The following is a 17,703-nucleotide window of genomic DNA, read 5'->3' as shown; positions in this document are numbered from 1 at the left end:
CCCAACTTATCGAAAGGTGTTCTAGATACGGGCTACTGGACGTTAGCGGTGTAAAGGTATGTGACATGCTGGATTGGGCTGGCGCAGACTTAGCAGCAACGAAGAAGGAAGAGGAGACTCAATCTTGGAGTAAGAAGGGTAAGCTTTCTCTCTTGAGATAGAAAGGGGTTGGGCCAAGTTGTTGATGAGACTGGAGAAAAAGTGATGCGCAGATTGTTTCTGTGTCTTGCAGAGAAGGAATCACCACAGAAAGCAAGGTTGCAACTTCCTCCTGACATTGATAACGAGGCAGAGAGAAAAGTAAAGAAAGGTACTGCACACATCATCATTCTAAGGTGTCAGACATACCGCACGTGAGCGAGTAACGCGCGCGCGCGCGTGCACACACACACACACACACACACACACACACACACACACACCACACACACACACACACACACACACACCACACACACACACACACACACACACACCACACACACACACACACCACACACACACACACACACACACACACACACACCACACACACACACACACACACACACACACACCACACACACACACACACACACACACACACACACACCGCAAATGGATAAGGAGCTGCCGTTAAAAGGTAATGCCGCCAGCCAGATGGCTGGGTTCCTGTGCACTAAGCTACGGGCCGTGCTAAGCAATCTCCTGGAGCCTGGCCAGGTGCTCACAGGAGCACCGACTGCGACGCCAACTGTGGTGTGGGCACCCAAAGTCCCACCCTGACCCCAGTGGCTGATGGACTTTGTCGTAGTCAGGGGCCTTTGCCACCCCAGTCAATGACCAGGTACTCATTTATACTCCTGAGTCGAGAGAGGCAATTGTGTGTAAGTTTTTTGCCCAAGAAAATTATGCCATAGCTCGCCATCACTGTGACTTGAACTTGCAACCCTGCAAGGTCCCCGATGTAATCACTTCGTAAAATGACTCTCTAACCAACTGAGCTATAGCACCACACACACACACACACACACACACACACACACACACACACACACACACACACACACACACACACACACACACACGTGGCCTTGTTCACGTTTATGTTTAATTTGTTGCTGCTTATCTACAGTAGTTTTCCTAATTATTGTTGTCTAGTAACAGACAAGTTGTCGGAGTGTCTTCATTTAGCTGCCAACGAACCATCACTGGGTCTGTATAGACTACAAGAACATGTAAGACGTGCAGTTCCTGACTCTGTTGAAAGAAAAGTGAGTATTATTTCTACTAAGTATATCAGAATGATGGACTCCATCATTCTGATATACTTAGTAGAAATGTTGGACTATGGTATCACATTTTAAGTTCTGTGCTAATGCTTGTAGTGCTTTTTCTTAGTTTTCTGAATTAATGATTATTTTTAATAATTTGTGTATGACTGACCATATACAGTAAGACTTAAAGTTATAATAAGGTAGCGATGTAAGTAACAATACCATGAAGGGTACAAGATCTTAATACGATTTTACCTTGAATCGCTGTTGTGTAGAGGCAATTGAAAAATATACAGCAAAGAGCTCAAGGACTTGGATATGATGCCGATTATGCTGTTAAGTATGTGTTTATGGTTTAGTATAGGTACACACTATTGCTTAACCATTAGATTTCTGTAGAACACTGCAAAGTTTGTCTGGAATGACACACTTTCGTGGTGTGCAGGAACAGCTGAAGAAAGCGATTGAATTCAAACGGAAACTTAATGCCAACAAACTGAAGCTGGAGCGAGCACAAGTCACCGGATATTACAACGAAGCCCCAACTGGCCTGTCTCAGGTATGCATATTTATTGTGGACGTCAGAAAGAGATCAAGTGACTACAGTGTAGTTTTGTAGTCAATGTAATATTATTAATACGAAAACCTGTTTTGCAAGCAAGACTTTACCATGTTGTTTACTTATTGTTTGTTCGTTAAGAGTTTGCCAGTGACAAGTTCGGTACGATCTGGTAGTTCTGCTGTGAGTGGAATCTCAGATCCAGGGTAGTGAGAAACAATTTAGTCACAAGTGGCAAATGGATTTTATTGATCAGACGTATTTGTTGAATTAGTCTGGCAACTCAATCAAGTCTTTCATCTGACTTCACTTCTCTGCCAACTATTGTCAACGTGGAGACCAGTAAAAGCGAAGGAGTTAGTGTTGCTGGACAAACACAATTGCCTGGAACACCAACTACGAGTCGTGCAACTGGCCAACAAACACCAGAAGACATACCAGAGCTTGTTCCAAAAAGATTTTCTTAATAAAATCTGCAGATATAATAATATAATTTTGACCTCTATTGTAATTGTTTACAATTTACAGACTTCTAACTATTGGCTAGCTGTATATCATTGCCTGTCTGGATGAGCCACTCGTGAAACTGTGTTTCTACAGCAGATTGAAGCTGTTGTTGCTGGCTACTGTCTAAATCTGCTTCCTGTAATGCCTGATACCAACTTTCCAGAGAACTGAAAGAGTAAACAAATTTGATATGAAGGAAAGTTATCGAGGCGCTACTTGTTGCGTCTTATTGTACCGTTTTCTCTTGGACAATGCATTAGCATACAGCGGAGGTAAAGGACAAGGATTTTCCTAGAATGGAGAATAACACAAGCTCCATCATGTGAGTGTTGTCAACTTGCTAAGTTAAATTGGTTCATCCATTTGTCTGTAATTGCCTGCCATTCTGTCTGTCTCTCACTGGTCTGCTAGGGTATGTCTGTCTGTCTCTCTTTCGACACACTTCATTGCTCAGTGTGATTGTGAATGGAGTGATACCTAAGTATGCTGTCTATCTGTGTCTACATCAGATTCAGTTGTCTGTTTGTATGTCTGTCATTTGCACCATTCGTACTGTCTTTATGACATTAACTTTCATATTCTGATTTCTACCTTGAGATCTCCAGACATTTTGTAGGGTACAGTAAATGGATAGAAATCATCGTGAGGTAATAGCTGATAGGATGGACTAGCTTCATCATCTATAAAATGTGACAAACAATGAGGTCAGGAAATCCCTTACTGCGTAATACCAAGTGGCCCATCAGAGGTGTAGTTTTATTCGCTTTTATTGTATGTCATTCTGAAACGAAATCCCACAATGCATAAATTATGTTGGTACTGTACACGTAACACATAACTACAGCACAAAGATATGCATTTGCTGATTTAGGGCTCACATAGACAGAGGAAAACACAGGTTTCCTGTCTTGCCACAAAGGTTGTTTTCTTCAATAAACCTCGGGCACATCAACATGCAAACAGTTGCAATAATGTCCCAATCTAGCATTTGATCAATAAAAACTGACGAGTTATAATTTGCATATAAACTGCTTTTTGTAGAGAAGAGGCTTGAATATAGGTCAGTACAGTGGTCGTGACTCGAACTTACAAGTACCACCAAACTGCAGCTTTAAGACATACATGTACCATATGTATGTATGTACTATGTATGTATGACAGTTTGTAGAAGGATCAGTGTTGTGGCATTATGCTCTTACCTTCAACTGTAAAGATGGGACTGTCCCATTTGTTTATTTCTGATATTAGCCCAGCTGCTATCATATGTTGACCTAGTGCAGGATAGAATGTATGGTACGGCCCTAACATCAAGCCGTCATTCCCATTCTGAAGGATTGGCTTGCATGGTGTACATGAATGGAGCACACACTGTGTGCATTCTCTAGAGAACAAACAAGGAATATCACCATTAGCCACTCCACTATAGTTGTACAGTGTACATATAAACGTCCAATCTCACCTGATCTGAAGTTGACCGCACATAACTATGACTGTGCAGTGTGTGCAGTGTGCAATGTGTACAATTCCTTGAACAGCTCCCAATATAAATGTACAGTTCCGACAGTGGTCAATCCAGACATGCCTAAATTGAGATTTAAGTTAAACCAAATCATCAATGGTGGAGTGTATGCCTGATAGTTAGTTAATGACCTCATTGGTGCTAAAAGATACACAAATGCTTCACGACAAGATTGAATACGAACTAGTGCTCCTGCAAGCTCATCTTCACCCTAAGCACACAAACTATTGTAGAGGCACGGAAGTGTGTATGTGTGTGTGTGTGTGTGTGTGTGTGTGTGTGTGTGTGTGTGTGTGTGTGTGTGTGTGTTGTGATAAAGTTTTGTGATAATTTAATATATTTCTGTCATCGTGTCCACTATTCTATTGCTCTGTCCCATTTAAATTTAACTAGATCATTGTCTCTCCATGCATCTACCTGACTGTCTGTTTGTCCAACCCTTGGTCTAACTGCTTTAAGGATTAAACATTCAAACACCTTCATCACTCTTAATTTCTTGATATGTGCTAATATGACCAGCCTGGCACTGCAAAACAGAAAACCTCTGTAGAGCCAATAACCTACTACATTTCCTTGGATGGTATGATACTCATTAGGACTGATAGCTAGATTAGAGATCATTCTTCCTTTTCGTCTGCCATCAACATGTAGAGAAGAACTGGTAGCCAGTTTGTGACGATTTGTAATGGTTGAAGAAACACCGTATAGATTTTCAGTCAGATGAGAACGGATCCAATGAACAAGCTTTGCAATAGAAAATGTATGAGTAATCTAGCACACAACAATATATGGTCAGCAGATTGCATTCCTTCTGTAGAATGCCATGTACTTTGGAGTAACCACTATGTGATATCTCTGACTGAAGCTGTGCAGCTTCCCTCAACGAAACATGTTTTCTAGCAGAACAGTAAACCACTGACCTGTCTGTGTTAATTATGGATATGTGGATGCAGATGCAATTGTCACAGATCTACATTTCTGTATGATTCACACACACACACACACACACACACACACACACACACACACACACACACACACACACACACACACACACACAACATATTAGTGATGAATATTTTTTATCTGACCTTGACTGTGATTGAGTAAGTTTCAAACATGCCAGAAGGTAGTCCAAAGCATCTATACTGCTCCCACTGATAGTTTGATCTGCAACAGCAGCTGATGCTGTAGAGTACGAATCTAGATAAAGCAAATCAGTTGACAGTGTGTAAGCAGGTCAAGAGTATGTTTTAGAAATAAACTTATATTATCTGCTTAATTAATTTCTTTGTACCTGGCTCTACCAGCAGCTGTACTAGCTCCAACAAATGATTTGAGATGTAGTCCATGTGTGTATGTTCACTCGAGTGCTTTCGCAATAGCAAAAAGGCAATAGTCATGTGCATGCATTCTTAACACAGATAGTTATCAAATATATGGTTACTTTGCTGGCTGCAGCTCGCTTGTCGTGTGCTTGAGGAACCAACTTCCATCTACAACATCCAAACAGTTGAGCAAGTGAAATTGACAGGATACAATGCCAATGCACAATACAAAAATTCATGTATTTGGACACAAAAATAATAAAGAGACAAATTAACAAATATATAAAGTAACACACAAACAAGTAATATTTAAAACAAACCACCTGTAGAAAATACGTACATAACCAAGCCTTTCCTCCAACAGATAACAAATCATACATTGATAAGTCAGCTGCTTATCATTGTATTAAACAAACACACACACACACACACACACACACACAGCAAATGAACCAATAAGTAATCCTCACTCATCGTCAGACATCAGCTTTGATTTTAATGATATTTTCATTGACAACTGAATATGAAGAAATAGCAAAAACTGTGGAACAGGCACAACTTGCTGCTGAACCAACTGATCTACAAAACAACACATCTTCGACTACTTTAAACCCAACAAGTACACCTGAGTTACCCCTTTCACGTTCAGTTTTGCAACGACTGTATGACTTTGCCCATTGCAATGTCTCAGAAGCTTTATGATCATACCAAACAAGACGAAAGCATTCAAAGTATGCTTGAGCCTGATCTTCAGTCATATGAAGCTTGCTACAAGCACAACGACTCCACAGACAATAACTAAACAAAACCTTTATTGAAAATCAAACTATACACAAGTCAAACTTTACGGCCTAAAACTGTTGTCTATCTGTCAGTTTGTATGTAAAGTTTAAGAGCAAAATAAACGAAATTGGCTGTCTGTCTATGTCTGTCTGTCTGTCTGTCTGTCTGTCTGTCTGTCTGTCTGTCTGTCTGTCTGTCTGTCTATTTATATTGCAAGGACTGATTTGTATTTAAAAAATCCTAGCATATGTACAAGTAGAATCTCTATGAGAATAAATTATCTGTCTATCTATCTGTCTGTCTGTTTGCCTGTCTATACATATTGAGTATACAGATATCCTTGAAGCCTGATATACACTAAATATACCTACACCAATGACTAAATATGATTTTGAAAAACTTAAAGCAACGAGTTTGACAACAAAGCCTAGAGCAGACTTTTTATTCATCTGTCTGACCATGTTTGATATAGATGTACAATGCCAAGCTTGTTAACAAGTCTAAAGAGTACTTCTACTTCCAAAGAGGCTCATTCTGTAGTTGATGAAGTTTGATTGCTCCACATGCAGAGTCAGTCATTAGTCATTGCCAAAAATAAAAATCTGCCTGTCTCTTTATAGATAGTGTATCTATTTGTCTGTATATCTGTCTGTCTCTCTGTCCGTCTGTTTGTCTGTCTGTCCGTCAATGTATCTGTTGAACGCGTCTGTCCATTCTACTGCTTACTTAATTAACAGCTCTGGTTTGCATTTGACTGCACGACACAAATGAATAATTCAAACACCTACATCATACCTCATACTGGGCCAACCTTGAGAACCTTTTGACTTGGCATAAGCAGCAAGTCTGTGAAGATTCTAGATTGCAAATACTAATTAATTAATTAAATTCTCAAACTAAACTCGTAATCAATTTAGCTTCATAGACCTACACTAATATTAAGCTTTGAAGGCGGTGGAATCTGGCATATTCCGAAGTCAAACGGCTCCGGTCGAACCCACACAGCTAATAACTCAGCCATTTACTGCTAGAGCGCGCAGGCCAACTCACGTGACGCATAACAAAGAGCGCCCGGATATACCTATTCCGCCGCAACTCACGTGATGCAAACCGACGAGCGCCCGGATATATATCCGTTAGTCGTCTTTCCCGCGTTGCCTATATTATTGCCTATATTACTACTTTCTCCGTCTTGTCTGTGTCTACTCAACGCTCAGAATATTAGAGTAGGATGTCCGGCATTGGCCGCGGCGGCCGTGGTGCTGCATTACTTCAGGTTCGACCAATTTCTCTCCACATTCTCGTTCTACTCAACATCTGGTACTTAACTCGTGCACTTGTGTAGGCACTAGAGACACCAGTACGGAAGCCGGGACAACAAACAAACCAACAGCCACTACAACCACAGTATCCACCCGTGAGAACACACACACCAACATTCTATTTGTCTCTGACGTCACTCACTCGTTGCTATTCTTTCATTTTGCGTGCTTCTTTTTCTCACCAGACGCTACAGACAGAACAGGCGTTCGGAGATGCCTTGAGACAGCCGGATGGCGGCGCACAGTCGAATGGACGCGACGCTCCAGCTGCTGCGGCCGCTCAGAGAGCGAACGGACAGAGGACGAACTCCGGAGACATACCGATGGGAAGAGGAGGTCAAATCTATCAGATACTGGCGGGGAGAGGCATGCCGCGAGCGCCAGGCAGCGACGCGGTAAGCTTTGTGTGTGTGTGGTGTGTGTGTGTAGTGAATAGTTGGTGAGTGGAGCGTGCTGGTGGAGAAGATAAAGCACGCGTTTGACACCTCATTGTAGAATTCCAGAGTCGTTTTCACTAGCTGCTCGATCATTTAGTCGTTGAATTTTCGAACGCACAAGTTGTAGTTGGTCAATCTTGTAGTCAGTGCGTGCAGATGTCTAAATGGTACTTGCTACCGCCCTGTGTCAATGTATGATACTATCATACACACAGTGAAGTCTGGAGTGCTGGTAGTAGCATTTGCTGGGTTTGTGGGTAATATGGAACGGTTGTTCTTAATTTCCTAAGATGTTGGGCGAGGCTTTTAGGGTTAGTTGATCTCTCAGACTGTGCTAGGAAGTTGGAAATGTCGTTCGTGATTGATTTCCCGCTCCCATTTCCTGTTGCACCGATTAGTAAGGGACAGTAGCTTTTGTTTTTTTAGTGGATGTGTTATAGTAAGTTAGTTTATTGACATGACTTATGCATGTTCTTCATTGTTACTAAAGTTGCTGTGTCTGAGTTGTTACTTTGATTAATTAAATCCCAAACAATCATTGTCAAGACTAGAGAGAAGGATTGGACAGTTAGATGGAGCAGGCTGAGGTCAATGAAATGATTTTGGCACATCTGGAAATCAAGGCAGCACAGACTTCAGATTTTGCTATTTTACTGATCACAGGGCTTCCCCAGTTCTATTTGGCTAAAGCAGATGGGCTTCGATATCAACTAGTCAGGTGATAGTAAACACTAACCACACAATTTCCATACGAATCTACAGTACTGGTTCACTCTGCATGTGAGATAATTGAGTAAATGGATAGGAGATTGTTGTGGTGGTATTCGTTGTACAATGTAATTGATTACACTTGGGTAAGTAATATGTGTTGTAGATGTCACAAGTTTCTTCGGTCGTTGACACCATGCCGAAGCTAAAGATTCAAGACAAAGTCTCAACATCTTCCGGCATTGGGTCTCAGTCCTCTTCAGGTTCAGGACTACCTTCCAGTCAAAGTGTCTCCGACCCTTCTTCGTCTCGTGGATCATCAGATCGTTTGTCATCTCAAGACTCATCACCGAGAGTGTCACCACCTGGAAGTGTAGTTGGTGTTTCAAGGTAAATTGTTACTCGTCACGTCTTGTCAACGAAATAGTCAATATGAGTTGTTGATTAGTGAACCGAAACTGGGACATCAGGGGAACAGGTTTCCGTGTGTTAGGTCAGATTTATTTGTTGTTGTCTTAATGACGTTTGTTGCATTAGCTTGAATCTCGCTGTCAACTACATTCCTCTGCGTCGAAAGAAGGGTGGAGTCTACCAGTATGTTGTCAGCTTTTCTCCCGAGGTTGAAAGCAAAGGCATGCGAGTAGCCATGATTAACGAACACAAAGACATAATTGGAAACACAAAGGCATTTGATGGCTCACAGCTCTACTTACCGTTTCGTTTGCCACAAATCGTATTCAAGAACACTAAAGTTGTGACGCTCTAACTTGTGCTAATTTTGTGTGTTTGTAGACAACTGAAGTCAATTCGAAACGTGCCACAGACGGCGCCCTTATCGCCATTTCTATCACTTTAGTTAAGGTAGCCGAGCCAGACCAGTGCAATCAACTATACAACATCATATTTCGAAGAGTGATGAGACACTTGAGAATGCAACAAGTAGGGAGGAACTACTTTGATGCTACAAAGCCTGTTCGTATACCACAACACAAGTATGATATCTACCTATTTTTTATTATTAGGGGTCGTCCGTAATTGTCGACAGTTTTACGAAACGAAAGACTTTTGCATGTGGGTAGGTGGGTTGAAAACCATTTCGGTTTGGTAAAAAAATGTTGATGACGGCATACAGCACAGTGCGTATACATATACGTGCAAACTGCACTGGCATTCGAGATCGAAACCGGACATAACAGACAACGCTTTTAGTTGACGGCACGGTAAGGGTACATTCTTTTCAAAATCTGAGAACATTAGTACTGTAGTAGTCTCCACTACTCTGTCATTGAGGTACTGTGGACGACAGGAAGGCATTCTTCAAGAAAGCGAAGACCATTGAGTGGGTTACAAAATACTCGACCGATGAGACTTTACAGGAACGGTTGTTCTCTAACTAGGAAACGGCGGCCAAGAGCAATAATTGTTGCCATCGTTTTTGGTTGCTGGGAATTGAAACACCTTTCAACAGACAGTGATGCAACGAGTCCAAGAGTGGCACCTTGGGATTGACAGCACTCAGTGATGGTTGCATGGGTTGCTCAGCGATCTGTCAATCTGTTCTAGCTAATCTTGAGCTTAGCCTTCTTGAGAGTGTGTAGCCTTTGTAGACATTTATATCTAGATACGTATGTGTGGGTTATATATCATGGTATCAACATTAATGTAACTTTTGTTGTGAGGGGTGGGTGGGTGGGGTATGAAAAGAACGAAAGTTTTTTTCGTTTTGTAGAAACTGTCGACGATTGTGTTTTTGTCTGCAGATTGATGTGAGGTGAGTTGTTGTGTGTTTTAGGTTGGAGTTGTGGCCTGGTTATGTAACATCTGTGCGTTACTACGATGGAGGGTTGTTGCTGGTAACAGACGTTTCGCATCGAACTCTAAGAACGGACACCGTGTTGGACGTGATGTACGAGATGTACCAGAAGTATCCAAGAAACTTCCAGGACCAAGTGTCACGGAAGCTGATCGGCTGTGTTGTTCTTACACGGTGAGTTACGTGTCTTATGAATCACCAGACTGATTCTCATTTTGTTTTTGATTCCTCGTTTTCTAGATACAACAACCGGACATATAGGGTCGACGATATTGCATGGGAAATGAACCCGCAAAGCACTTTCAAGTGCCACGATGGTTCTGAGATCAGATTTATGGATTACTATCAGTGAGCGAGCTGTCGATGATGATACTGGGATGGCTATTTTATTGCATGTTATTTTGTAGGAAACAATATAATTTGTCTATCAGTGACATGGAGCAGCCACTGCTTATAAACAAACCGAAGAGGAAACAGATGTCAAGAGGAGTCAAAAGCAAAGTACTGTGGAATTTGGATTCGTTGCTACATGGAGCACAAATTTCTACTTTTAATACTGTATTTACTGTACTTAAGGGTGGGTCAGTGAACCCTTCCTTTCTGACTTTTTTCGAATCGTTATGATTCTCACACTATTTGAAGTACACACACACACACACACACACACACACACACACACACACACACACACACACACACACACACACACACTTTGGTACTTTAATATCTGAGATGAGCGTTTGTGAGACCTCGAGTTTGTAGGAATTTGTGGTTGTTAGGGTTAGTCTACAAGTTGATCGTAGTTGCAGGTTAGATACTGTTACAGTGTAGGTACAGCGTTGACAGTCTGACGTTTGTTGGTTAGTGCAGCAGCATTGAACGTATAGATCTCATTTTCTACTTATTAACTCGAGGAGTGGATGTTCAAGGGTTACAGTATAATGTAGTGTGTGGACCAGTATTGAATGGATGGCCAATTGGAATGCAGCTCATGTTCTCATTGTTATTAGAAGAGAGCATCTTATGATAAAGACGAAATCAAAACCTGTATTACAAGACCACTGACTGTTGTTACACAGTCTTGTCGACCTTGCTGCTGTTTTGGCCTTGCAACTGGAAATGACTATTGTTGTTTGGTAGAGATATTTTTAGTATTTGGTAAACTTTGCATGTGAATAGTGGGGAAACTTTTGCTATCAGTATCTATAACATACCCTATTGCTCCTAATGTTTTTCGAATGATAATCTTTTAGAAAATTTTGCCTTTGAAAAATAATAGGATAACAGAAAAATGTTTTGGTCTTGAAAATTGTCAGTTGTCTGGGCTTTTAGTTTTTTGCATGCGCATGAAGCATCATCAAAAATGGCTGTTGGATGAACGTGTGCAGCTTAAGATGCCAACTAGAAATGTTTAGAGAATTGAATCAGTTTGAAAGAATAAATAAGTAAATAATTAATTGAAAAATTACTAATATTGCACATCCAGTCCTCGAAAATTAGGATTTGTAAAAATTCTAAATTATTTTTGGAGTCACGAAAGGAATTAGTCTTGAAAACATTAGGATCAGTAGGGTGTATAAACTGTTTGCAGATTTCTTGTTTGTTGCTGTAGTTTTTGTCTATGTAACTCACATTTTCTACAAGCGAGTAATTTACTGAGTTAATGTTTTGTTCATGTAGCAGCCAGCAGCAGCTAGCTCTGAGACAGAGAAGATTTGTCTGATCCCAGAATTAAGCTGCATGACTGGACTTACCGACGACACTCGCTCAGATTTTAGAGCTATGAAGGTGTCATCAGTTTTATTGGTTCTTTCGTTAGTAATAACTTACTGGACTTTCTCATTCTTTAGGATATTGCCTCTCACACTCGTTTGACTCCTGTTGACAGAGTGAGATCTTTGCGGAAGTTTGTGGAGAGAATTCTGTCATCTGAAGAGGTACGTAATGAACAGGTTTGATGGTGGTGTTTATATCTGCGTTTGCACTTGCTGATTTATCTGTGTGTTCGGCTGACAGTGTCTTTCTTTATGTTTTTTTGTTTTTATTTATGGTTTTACATTTTTACATTTGTTCACACACCCATCCATAGTCAGCAAGCCTACAATGACTTTGTATAGTGCAGGGAAGTCCATTGTTAGGGAACAGGAGCTGACTTTGGAAGGAGGGTTTGATTATCTCTTCTTCTCTGTATATAAAAGGCTCGTCTGTCTGTCTGTAACATTAAACCTTTAACAGAGACTGTTGGTGTAATCGAAATTGCAAAACAGAGCGTTTTATGGGGCATATTAAGGAATGTTGCTATAAATGACACCACAATGAGTGCGACGTAAGGTGCCACAATGAATGGCCTTATGCAGATACGACATCACAAAACCACATGAACGTTGCAAGACGCTCCCACCAGAATCAGGTGGCCGCGTCATTTTTTCCTCAAACGTCATCTCACAGTTCCTCGTGTAAAATTTGTGGCGTTAAATGAGCAATAAGAGCATCATCACTAACATGGTCCGGTTCCTGGACCTCAAAACAAGCCTCTTTAAATTGTTAACTTGTACAACTAAAATGTGTGTTTGAGCTGTATTGTGGAACACAGTCTTTGTGGATTGTTTCGTGGCGATCCGAGTGGTAGTTTTGGCATCATTAAGTTGAAGTAAGCAGACACACTACAGTCTGAATCTAAACTTGTCTGTATTTCTGGGCAACGCTGTGTGCCTTTGCTAGTCCGTCTATATTTGTATGGCTGCTTTAATTCTGTTGACATTTTATTGTTTGTCTGACTGTTTGGCTTGGAGGTTATTTATGTCTTTGTGTTCAGTCGTTGTTTGCACAGTTTGTTCGTGTTTTAGGCAATGGCTGAACTGCAAAGCTGGGGACTGACACTAGATACTGACATATTGAATGTAAGTGATCTCTACAACACATTTTGTATAGAACGTAGACAGCAGCTTGTCATGTAGGTGACGGGTCGTCAACTACAGAGCGAAAAGATTATGTTGAAAACGAAATCGATGATTGCTAGTCCTGATGCTTCCTGGAGCAAAGAAATCATGAATGAGCACATGATCACGGCAGTAAGTGGTAATTGTCTATAACTAGTTTTCAAACAGATATGCAGAGTTTTCTGTTATTGTGCCTATCACTCTCTCTGTCAAACTGTCTATCAGTTTTAATGTCAGATTTGTATGTGTGTTTATCTATCAGTCACTCAGGTTATCTGTTTGTTTGAATGTTTTCTGGTCAACCTGTTGTACTTCCTTGCTTTGTTGCATTGCCACTAGCTGATTAGCCCTTCTTTTGTCTTTTATTGGGCGGAGACAACACAATCTCGGGTAGCCTGACAGGCTGTTCTTGTATGCGTGACCAAATCACGTCTAAAGTTGCAGTAATTTTGACCTTCACATCAGACATCCTTACTTTGAAGATGTTGCTGCCATTGCTCAAGACGGGTGTAGTGAACATGGCAGCTACTGGATGTGCATACACAGGCAGACGAAGATAGTCAAGGACCTGGATATCCACGTTGCTGGTAATAGACGACACACTCGGTGTGTATCATTCGAGGTCAAGAAAGGACATTTAGATTTGGTGGAGATCCAATGTTCCGTTTTAGAGAAATTGGAGTGTGAGTAGAGGTGGGTTTGATCGGTAAGAAATCGCATTCTTGCCAAGAGAACTCTTGAAGACAACGACACCTTTACTGTCTACAACTACCGGTTCGGTGTGTGCGAGCAAAATTTGGTGGAGCTGCAACTCGCCGTTTTGGAGATATGCTTTACACACACACGCACACACACACACACACACACACACACACACACACACACCACACACACACACACCACACACACACGCACAGCTCTAGATTCTGTAATTCTTCTGATTGTGTCTTTCTTTGTTTTGAAAAGTTATACGATTGCATGCATCGGGTTGTTGTTGTTTTGTAGGTTCCTTTGCAGTCATGGATCATTGTCTTTACCAAAAAAGATCAAAGAAATGCTATGGAGTTCATAAAAATGCTTCAGAAAGTTGGTCCACCTATGGGCATGGCTGTAAAGGATCCAATGGTGCTAGAGCTGAAAGACGACCGAACAGAGACATTCATACGATCTATTAGAGATAATCTATCCGAGCAGGTTAAGACAAACTTTAACATTTCAGTCGAATATTGTGAGGTTGTACATTGTGGATTTCCTCTGTTGTTTCGGTAGGTTCAACTTGTAGTTGTTGTACAGCCAACATCTAGAGATGACAGATATGCTGCCATCAAGAAGCTCTGTTGTGTACAGAGTCCTGTTCCATCACAGGTAGATCAGATATGTTCACTTATGTGCATATTGTGTGCTTTCTTTGTTCTATGTGTCTTTGACGTGGTTGCCATGGAAATTATGTTGTTATTTGTAGGTTATCAATGGACGGACGATTGCACAGGTTCAGAAGCTGCGGTCGATAACTCAAAAAATTGCTCTACAAATCAATTGCAAATTAGGTGGAGAACTATGGGCTCTTGAAATACCTCTGGTATGCTCAGCAGACATTTGATGAAATGAGAATTATTGTATGTGCAATATGCATTGGTGTGTGTGTGTGTGTGTGTGTGTGTGTGTGTGTGTGTGTGTGTGTGTGTGTGGTGTGTGCGTGCGTGCGTGCGTGCATGTGTGAATGCGTGCGTGTGTGCATGTGTGTGTACTGTCTGTGTGGCAGCATGACTCTGACGTCATACTGAACTTTGTAGCTGACAGTTTTGTTTGTTGTAGAAAAACATGATGGTAATTGGTATAGATGTGTACCATAACAAAACAACGAAAGGTCAATCTGTTGGCGGATTCATTGCCAGTATCAATCCGTGAGTTCTTGGAGGATATAGGGATAAGAAGTGTGTTTTACATTTTTGTGCTGTTGTTTAGGTCACATACTAGGTGGTATTCAAGAGTGTGCTTTCAGATGCCAGGCCAAGAGTTAATGGATGGTCTACGGGTTTGCTTCTTGGCGTCACTACGGAAATACTATGAGGTAAAGAGATTTCTGTTTGCTCAAATTTATAGTGATGTGTGTGTGTGTGTGTGTGTGTGTGTGTGTGTGTGTGTGTGTGTGTGTAAACTTGAAGTTGGTTGATTTGCAGGTGAATGGTTGTCTTCCTGATCGTGTTGTGGTGTTCCGAGATGGAGTCGGTGACGGCCAAATGAAGGTAGTGGAGGAGTACGAAGCAGCACAGTTACAGAAATGCTTTGCAACACTCTGTAAGACAACCAAGTGGTCAACCAATCGATGTGTACTACTATAGGAATGATGTTCTGTCTTATTCGTCTAGCTCCGGATTACAAGCCGAAACTCTCGGTCATCATCGTCCAGAAACGAATCAACACAAGACTGCTTGCATTACAGGTAGACATTTGTCTCCTTTTCATTGAGTGTGCCGGTTTTCTATGCATATAAGTCGTGATGGTCGTTAGTATTGTGTCTGTCTTTGTTGTGGTGTTAATGCATTGTGAAGTCGTCGTGTGTGAAACATCCAAGTCTGAACGAATGTGTTGTAGAATGGTGGCAGTAAGTTTGAGAATCCTGCTCCCGGTGCCATTTTGGACCACACAGTCACTACTGTTGGATGGTAGGTTGCTTAGACGTCAAAGCGAACTGACCTGCAGTTACATATGAGTTATTGATGTTGTGTCTTCAAGGTATGACTTCTTTCTTGTTAGTCAGCATGTTGGTCAAGGGACCGTTTCACCTACTCATTATGTCGTCGTCTACGATGACTCGAATCTCAAGCCAGACTACATGCAAAGATTAACATATAAAATGACACATTTATATTACAATTGGCCAGGCACGATTAGAGTTCCTGCCCCTTGCCAGGTTAGTTTATGAGATCGTTTTTAGTTGGTTGTAGTTTGCGTGGCTCAATTGTTTGTTGTGTTTAGTATGCACACAAGTTGGCATTTCTTGTTGGCCAATCGATACATCGTGATCCTTCTCTCGACTTGGCAGATAAACTATTTTTCCTGTAGTTGTGTTGACAGTTCAGTAGCGGGGCTGGTTTATTATACTGAACTTACTTGGGAAATTTTAGCATGAGTACTGTACTTCTTTCCGGGACATACGCAGTTTGGCTTGCCTTTTTTAGCCATTGTTGTGTTCAGAGTTATAAGCGAAGCAGCACAGTATGAAGGATTAGGCTTTACTGTAACCTTCAATAGTGTGCGTTAATTAAAAGAGTTTTACTGTTAAAAGTGTGTCATTGTGTGTATGTCTGCTAGTGTGCATTCCTGAAATCTGGAACTTCTTAGTTGCTTTGGGATGTGCTTGGACAACTTAATTAATTAACTAGTTGTGTGGTATCCGTAGGCGCCTCGCGCTAGCTAGTGAGTAACACGTCCAACGGAGTTTTCAGACCGTCTACTGAAACGGCGAGTCCTAGTTATACAATACGTATTTGTTGAAACCCTGTCATGGAAGTAAACATGTAAACTTCCTAGTAGTTTAGATTACGTATATAGGCCTGGTATAGGTAGTCGTCGTTTTGCGATCGTGATCAAGACAATTGAAATGTACAGTCTAGGTATGCACTCAGTTCCGTTGTAATGACAGTGGTATGGTATTTACTGACATAGAAATTGATATCAGCAAACATTGACTATCAACAGTGTTAGATGCAGCACAGTGTAGTAAAGGATTGATTGTAGTATGGGACGTGTGAATAGTTGACTGTAGGTGGCATTCAACTCCTGAAGGTGTTTCTTGGTTGTCAAGTACGCACAGTCCCTAGCTACAATACAAAAGGATGGGGCGACGGAAGTTCAGGAACCATTTTCTTCGCGATTTGGTCACTTGCACGAATCGTTCTTAGACTCATCTGTAGTCGGACACGGAAACGATTTTTTAAGGTAGGTCCTATCATGATACGTGGTCGTGGGGAGGAGAAATGTGAGATTTGTGTGTACACACACATATACGTATACAGTGTGTGTGTGTGTGTGTGTGTGTGTGTGTGTGTGTGTGTGTGTGTGTGTGTGTGTGTGTGTGTGTGTGTGTGTGTGTGGTGTGTGGTGTGTGTGTGTATGTGTGTGTGTGTGTGTGTGTGTGTGTGTGTGTGTGTGTGTGTGTGTGTGTGTGTGTGTGTGTGTGTGTGTGTGTGTGTGTGTGTGTGTGTGTGTGTGTGTGTGTGTGTGTGTGTGTGTGTGTGTGTGTGTGTGTGTGTGTGTGTGTAAACCAAAAGCTTGATGGAAATCCATATAGGACCACGCCCATTTCTGTTTTGCGACCCGGATTAGAAGCCCCGCTACGCTCGGCAATAACAATCTAGCCATAGCGCGCGTCGTTGCCTACGCCACCGCGTGCCGTACACCCTTCCACGCCTGAGGTTATTAGTTAACTCTGCGTCGTCAATTTGTTGCTAAGATACATTGTTTTGATTTCTGCACTGTTAATACAATAGTTGAAGGTGCTCTGAACCAGATCATGCCGCTGAGTTCAC

General features: G+C 41.5%; 3 protein-coding genes across 3 annotated transcripts; 2 read left to right on the top strand and 1 right to left on the bottom strand.

Moving 5' to 3' along the window:
- Nucleotides 1-41: 41 nt before the first annotated feature.
- Nucleotides 42-2,367, top strand: LOC134184125 (BLOC-1-related complex subunit 8 homolog). The gene is made up of 7 exons (XM_062651745.1): nt 42-138; nt 233-310; nt 1,141-1,253; nt 1,532-1,596; nt 1,656-1,815; nt 1,957-2,021; nt 2,090-2,367. Exons 1-7 carry the CDS (start codon nt 66-68, stop codon nt 2,280-2,282), a joined length of 747 nt encoding a protein of 248 aa, XP_062507729.1. The 5' UTR covers nt 42-65; the 3' UTR covers nt 2,283-2,367.
- Nucleotides 2,348-6,989, bottom strand: LOC134184115 (TBCC domain-containing protein 1-like). The gene is made up of 16 exons (XM_062651735.1): nt 6,884-6,989; nt 6,748-6,809; nt 5,804-5,967; nt 5,640-5,748; nt 5,289-5,337; nt 5,139-5,214; nt 4,933-5,044; nt 4,671-4,737; nt 4,431-4,612; nt 4,319-4,367; nt 3,973-4,052; nt 3,782-3,904; nt 3,522-3,703; nt 2,914-3,002; nt 2,558-2,613; nt 2,348-2,489 (listed from the first exon to the last, which is right to left on the bottom strand). The coding sequence occupies exons 1-16, from the start codon at nt 6,971-6,973 to the stop codon at nt 2,348-2,350; spliced, it is 1,632 nt and encodes a 543-aa protein (XP_062507719.1). The 5' UTR covers nt 6,974-6,989.
- Nucleotides 6,990-7,064: 75 nt separating this feature from the next.
- Nucleotides 7,065-16,459, top strand: LOC134178094 (piwi-like protein 1). Its single transcript, XM_062644885.1, has 24 exons — nt 7,065-7,228; nt 7,298-7,369; nt 7,460-7,669; nt 8,586-8,809; nt 8,868-8,897; nt 8,957-9,152; nt 9,212-9,411; nt 10,212-10,406; nt 10,473-10,580; nt 10,640-10,733; nt 11,913-12,020; nt 12,083-12,169; nt 13,079-13,132; nt 13,190-13,303; nt 14,177-14,365; nt 14,441-14,536; nt 14,634-14,750; nt 14,987-15,075; nt 15,137-15,242; nt 15,352-15,469; nt 15,541-15,614; nt 15,767-15,837; nt 15,908-16,085; nt 16,151-16,459. Exons 1-24 carry the CDS (start codon nt 7,184-7,186, stop codon nt 16,235-16,237), a joined length of 2,862 nt encoding a protein of 953 aa, XP_062500869.1. The 5' UTR covers nt 7,065-7,183; the 3' UTR covers nt 16,238-16,459.
- The last annotated feature ends 1,244 nt before the right edge of the window (nt 16,460-17,703 follow it).

This window comes from Corticium candelabrum, chromosome 1 (genome assembly GCF_963422355.1).
Source record: "Corticium candelabrum chromosome 1, ooCorCand1.1, whole genome shotgun sequence".
Taxonomy (NCBI): domain Eukaryota; kingdom Metazoa; phylum Porifera; class Homoscleromorpha; order Homosclerophorida; family Plakinidae; genus Corticium; species Corticium candelabrum.
This window is presented reverse-complemented; position numbering and strand designations above follow the sequence as displayed.